The following is a 5,688-nucleotide window of genomic DNA, read 5'->3' as shown; positions in this document are numbered from 1 at the left end:
AGATTGACCAAAGTGGCCCATTTCATTCCTTCCAAGGTCACATATTCAGCCCAAAATGTTGCCAAGCAATTTGTTGATGGGGTTTTCAAGTTGCATGGTATGCCGTCACAAATTGTGAGTGATCGCGATGTCAAATTCATGAGCACTTTTTGGAGAACATTGTTTGAATATATGGGAACCAAGCTTACTCCAAGCACCGTCTATTATCCCGAAACCGATGGTCAAACAGAAAGAGTAAACAAATGGGTGGAAACATATACCCTCCTACGGGGGGGGGTCAATAAAGCGAGCCCAGAGCGGCGAGCCGAGAGCAAAAAATCACACAGAATACAAAAATAAGAGCAAAAATCACACAGAATACAAAAATAGATTATCCCCTTCAAGCGAGCAGATTTGTGCTTGTGCTGCTCTCTAAAACATTGACATAACACTGAACTTAATTATTAAATGACTGAAAACATTGACATAACACTGAACTTAATTATTAAATGACTGAAAACATTGACATAACACTGAACTTAATTAAATCAATCAATATAAGTGTGTTATTTATATAGCGCACAGAGTACAAAAAGTTTAATTGATATTCTCAAAATATTCTCAAAACATTATAAGTATATCCTATAATTGTTGTGGGTGGCTCCTCTGAGATCTTGTGAGCATCTCTTTCAAAATATAATTAGGAATCTTTGGCTGATGGATATGCATATTATTGTTCACATCCTGTCCAAGAATCATCAAGAAAACAAAGTAGATATGTTTGCAGGCAAGATATGGTTTTCTTTTGACCAACCTATCATTGAATTCTGCACACGAACATATTGGGTGGTTCTGAATGGTTACTTCAATGGGTAGGGCTTCTTTGTTCTGGATTTCCCTCACTTTAAATATTTCCTTCTGCCCTTCCATTTGAACATGTCCTCCCATAATTTCTACATTCATATCTAACGCAGCACTGATCTGTGCATATGCAGCTTTAGATATACCTTTTCGATAGGGGTATTTTTGCTTATCTTCCTCAAGAATTTTTTGCTTGTTTTGTTCACTCTCTTGAAGCAAACTATTTGGAATCTGTACACCAATCTCAAATCCAGCTTTTACTAAATCATGAGCTTCCCTGACTTTCAAGTGTGTACCTGTTGCTATTGGCCAAACATTAGGAACACTTGCAGGTGGATGTAAGATTGTCTTTGTAGGCTTCCAAGTGTGTCGAACATCATTATTACAGAAATAGCAGTACTTTTCTTTCCTCCAAGAAGATAATTGACAATCACTCCAAAAGCATGGTGCCACTTCTCCGCCTCGTAGCTTTCTGCTACATTTTTTTCCTCCTACCCAATGGTTACATTCTACTCTATTGAAGATCGGAATCCTGCGCAATGCCCACTTTGTCTGATGAATATCTTGCTCTAATGATTGAAGTGCTACGTCACCTTCTTCTGGATTTATTGATGCTTGCCCTTTTTCATGCTTATCCACTGTCACATAAACAAACTCTGGTCGGTGGCTAGAGCTCCCTACATTCCCCTCATGGACCTCATGAAGTGGACGTTTAGCTCGAATAGTCTTTTTCTCACCCTTGAAATTTATCCTGTTTGTAAACATTGGAGTGCCCATCACTGCATCATCAATTGCCCTTGAAGTAGCAGCTGGAGAAGGGCTTGAAGTTTGTCTGGAAAGAGCTCTCTCAATTAATATCTCTAGGTCAGGCCCTCCACCTATATATTTTCCTTCCATAAAAGCCATTTGACGAGCACACTGGAAGTAAGCATTGATGAGATCTGAAACACATGCATCGTACAAACTAATTTTATGTTTGTATCCTTCTCCTGCTAGCCAACTAGCATGCTTGGCTTCAGAGAGGTTCGTCCGTGGCACCAGAGCATTTACAATAGGCTCACCATCCTGTTCATTGAAAACCCATTGCACAAAGATAAACCCAAACCAGTAGGTTTTTTAATTACTGCTATTGAATTAAGTTCATAGAAAAAAAAAACATACATAACATACCTTAATAATAAAATGACCCCAACGACTTGCTCTATAGTGCCACCAACTAAGCCAACTATCTAGCTTGGGAATGTTTCTGTCTGCTGCCTTTCCTGTTGCCCACCATGCACGTATCTTACGGAATAGCACTAAAGCATCCTCTTTGGTTGGTGCAGTCCTCCACCTCTCACACATTTCATTGTGTTTTTCCATATGTTGAGCATATATATACTTTTGTGTATGCACTCGAAGATTGTCCTTCCAATGAAAAAGGCAAGATCTCTCCTTTCCTACCATCTCATCTCCATTGTTATATACTGACCTAATAGCATTCCAATTTGCACCTGCTTCGTCGGCCATGAAGCCAAAAAAGTTTGCTGATTTCCCAGTATGGTCGATCATAACTGCATTCAAATTTTCCCAAAACATTATCTGTGCTGTCTCATCCTCCTCTCTAAACTCACAAGTTGCAATTGTGAGTAGCTCTCCAATCCTGCAAGAAGAGTATTTGGAAGATTATTGTATTGTAACAACTCAGTCGAACAGTCATTTCATTTTGAAAAGAGAATAAAAATTAAAACATACGTGTGATCATACACATGTGCACCCATTGTGTGCCAATCATTCTCCACTCGGTGTACATGATCAAAACAAACCCATGAATGTCGAAGGTCTCGATCCCCCGCAGCATCCATTCTATTGACAATATCAACGCCAGAGCCAGGGCCAGTTGTGGACATCTTGAAAAGATAGCACCTCTCATCACTTTTGGTTGCTTGCAAGGGAAACCTTGATCCGTGGAAGAACTGAAAGTGGCATTTTCTTTTTAACTCTAGGATAGCCTCAAATCCATCACCTAGTGCTCGACTTGTCTTTCGACTTTGCATTACCATCTGCTTCACCCTACATTTACCAAGTTGGTTAAGAAATTACATATATATATATATATATATATATATATATATATATATATATATATTCAATAGAGAAGAACTTACTTTTTGAGATTTATTAAAGATATTAGCTCTTGAGACATCTCCTGGAGTTCCCTCTCTGACATAAACTCTCCAATCACTTTATCATCGTCAGTGAAAGCCTTCAAAACGAACTCCCTGGCAACAATCATTTGTACCTTTCGTGGACCCGCATTATGGTCCATCTGAACAACACGAGCTACTAAGGCTTTAATGTTTCGCATAGATGCTCGACACATGCCTCTAGCAATTGTGTGTGTATGTTTCCCATAGTGAAGGAACAATCTACTATGGGAGTGATCTTTAGGCATAAAATAGTAGGCAGACACTGAACATGTTTTTATGCACATTGGAACATGCTTACAAAAGAAACACTCTAAGTTTCCATAACTTCCCAAAGCCAAACATCCTTCATTTGGGGATTTCAATAATTGGCCATTCCAATGGAGCCTATTCGGTGATTTGTTTCGAAATCGATAAGTGCATCTTTCATTCATACACTGGAAGGTACCCCCACAAAAACTCTTTCTCAAAATAAAAGATTTATTAGTTCTTGTTTGTGTCTGGGGTTTTGTCCATGCATTTCCTTCATATTTGTGCTCCATACCCTCCACGCCCTTCCCATCTAAAAGCTCATAAATGCAATTTTCTTCATACTTCTTAGGGAGCTCCTTGACTTTTCCTTTGAATGTGCATTCATTTATAATATTATGGAATATGTCATTGGGCGGCAAAGTACGAACAATTTGGAAGGCAGATACTGCAGTGTCAAATGCAGGATCACCTTCCTCAATGTCAATTAAATTATCTGCATGCACCACCTTTTCCATGTCCTCTTCATCCAAGTCACTAGGAAAAAAATCAACAATCCAAAGTCAACAATTGAAACAAGAAAGATAACCTCACTATATTTTACCATGTTTCAAAAGTTGAAATCACTCACATAGGTGAGGTCTTGCTGCCAGATCCAGAAGGAATATCCCCAGGGGTAGGGAGTGGTGTTGATGTAATGGCTACTTTTGCAACATAAAATGATGACAGGGTATTATCTAAGATATAATACCCATGTTCACCAATCCCATGGTACAAGGGAATTGTCCCTATGCTCTCAAAACCATCATCAGTTTGCAATAGACCTTCAATAAAAATTTCATGTTCTGCACCTAGTTTTTCTTTCATTAATTCGGCTGATAATAAACATTTCCCATGTGAAAATGACAGTCTAAAAAGAGGGCCTCCAACTTTGTGTAGAAAAATCTGAACATCTGACTCAGAATCCCTACATTTCAGGAATACATTCCAAAAGAAAGTATAATGTGAGCACACATATCCAAAACAAAGTAATACTATATACATTACACGTGAGAAAAAGAAAGTATAATATTCAAAACAAAGTAATACTATATACATTACACGTGAGAAAAAGGCATAGGCTTCCTTTGGAATGAAAGTCGAATGAAAGGACAAGCTGGAAAAGCTATTTTTTAGTATATTTACTCACTAGTTTGAAAGACTACTAAAACAGACTATTTCTAGATGTTGCAATCAATCAACTCGTGGTAAAACTCCTTCTTCTCTTTATATGTTATTTCTCATGCACTGTTTTGCCATTGCTTCTTATTAGTTCACCCTCAAGCTGCTCTCAGACCACCCTCCTCTTAAGATACAATGGAGCTGCTCTGTCTTTCTATTTATATATTATTATCTCTAGTTTTCTCAACATTTTCAGAGGGTGATACCTCTGAAGAAGAAAATAGTGAAATTAGTGAAAATAGTGAAATGGCTCCAGAGGAGCCAGATACCCCACCCGCTGAATGGTATGAGAGCTGCCATGATGGAATCGCAGATAGTGATTCCACCACAGAATATTCTCGGGTGGACTGGTACAATTTTCCTTTCGAGGAAGAAGAAGAGGAAGAGGAAATACAAGAGGAGGAAGAGGAGGAAGAGGAGGAATATGAAGAAATGCCTGAAGAAATGCCCGAGCAGGAAGAGGAAGCAGAACATAAAGAAATGCCCATTGAAATGCCCGAGGCAGACACAGGCACAGGCTATGATGCAGATGCAGAGAACATCCCCGACTCCCACGGTGAGAAAGATGACAATAAGGAAGATAGGGATGACAGTGAAGAAGATGACAGTGAGGAAGATGGGGATGCATAAATTTCCCCACAATTTTGTCCTGCAATTTTTCTAGTAGGATTTTGTCGATTTTGCCCTGTAATTTTCCCAGTAGGACTCCAACTAAATTTGCCCAGTACGTTTTTGTTTTGTAATTTTCCCCAGTAGGATTTTGTTTTTGTAATTTTGTACTGCAATTTTCCCAGAAGGATTTTGTTTTGTAATTTTCCCAGTACGATTTTGAAGTATAATTTGCACATTTTTCCTTGTACTACAGTGGTTTAATTTTTAGTGGTTTAATGTTCAAGTAAGCACAATAATATATATTCACACGAATATTTACACGACTTTTAGAAGAAGTTCTTTTTAGAAATATTTACACGACTTTTAGAAATATTTACACGACTGTAATCTATTGGAAGACCACGACTGGAATATATCTGCACAGTAACGTTGTGAAGTACAACAACGTTGAAGATGAAGATGTCTGCTGCGCTCATGTTGCAACTCTCACCCTCACGACAAAGGGCATCACCTGCCTGAGCATCACCTGCCCGAGCATCACCTGCCCGAAAGAGAGTATGTTCTTTTACGTTTTTTAAAT

The 5,688-nt window shown here is 38.6% G+C and overlaps 1 protein-coding gene across 1 annotated transcript; it reads right to left on the bottom strand.

Annotated features, from left to right (window-relative positions):
• Positions 1-510: 510 nt before the first annotated feature.
• Positions 511-3,793, bottom strand: LOC147623411 (uncharacterized). Its single transcript, XM_086821771.1, has 5 exons — positions 3,571-3,793; positions 2,631-2,685; positions 2,334-2,482; positions 2,011-2,102; positions 511-1,905 (listed from the first exon to the last, which is right to left on the bottom strand). Exons 1-5 carry the CDS (start codon positions 3,791-3,793, stop codon positions 622-624), a joined length of 1,803 nt encoding a protein of 600 aa, XP_086677897.1. The 3' UTR covers positions 511-621.
• Positions 3,794-5,688: the final 1,895 nt, after the last annotated feature.

The sequence above is a fragment of the Cibotium barometz genome, chromosome 27 (genome assembly GCF_041138505.1).
Source record: "Cibotium barometz isolate CiBa-2024 chromosome 27, ASM4113850v1, whole genome shotgun sequence".
Lineage (NCBI taxonomy): Eukaryota > Viridiplantae > Streptophyta > Polypodiopsida > Cyatheales > Cibotiaceae > Cibotium > Cibotium barometz.
This window is presented reverse-complemented; position numbering and strand designations above follow the sequence as displayed.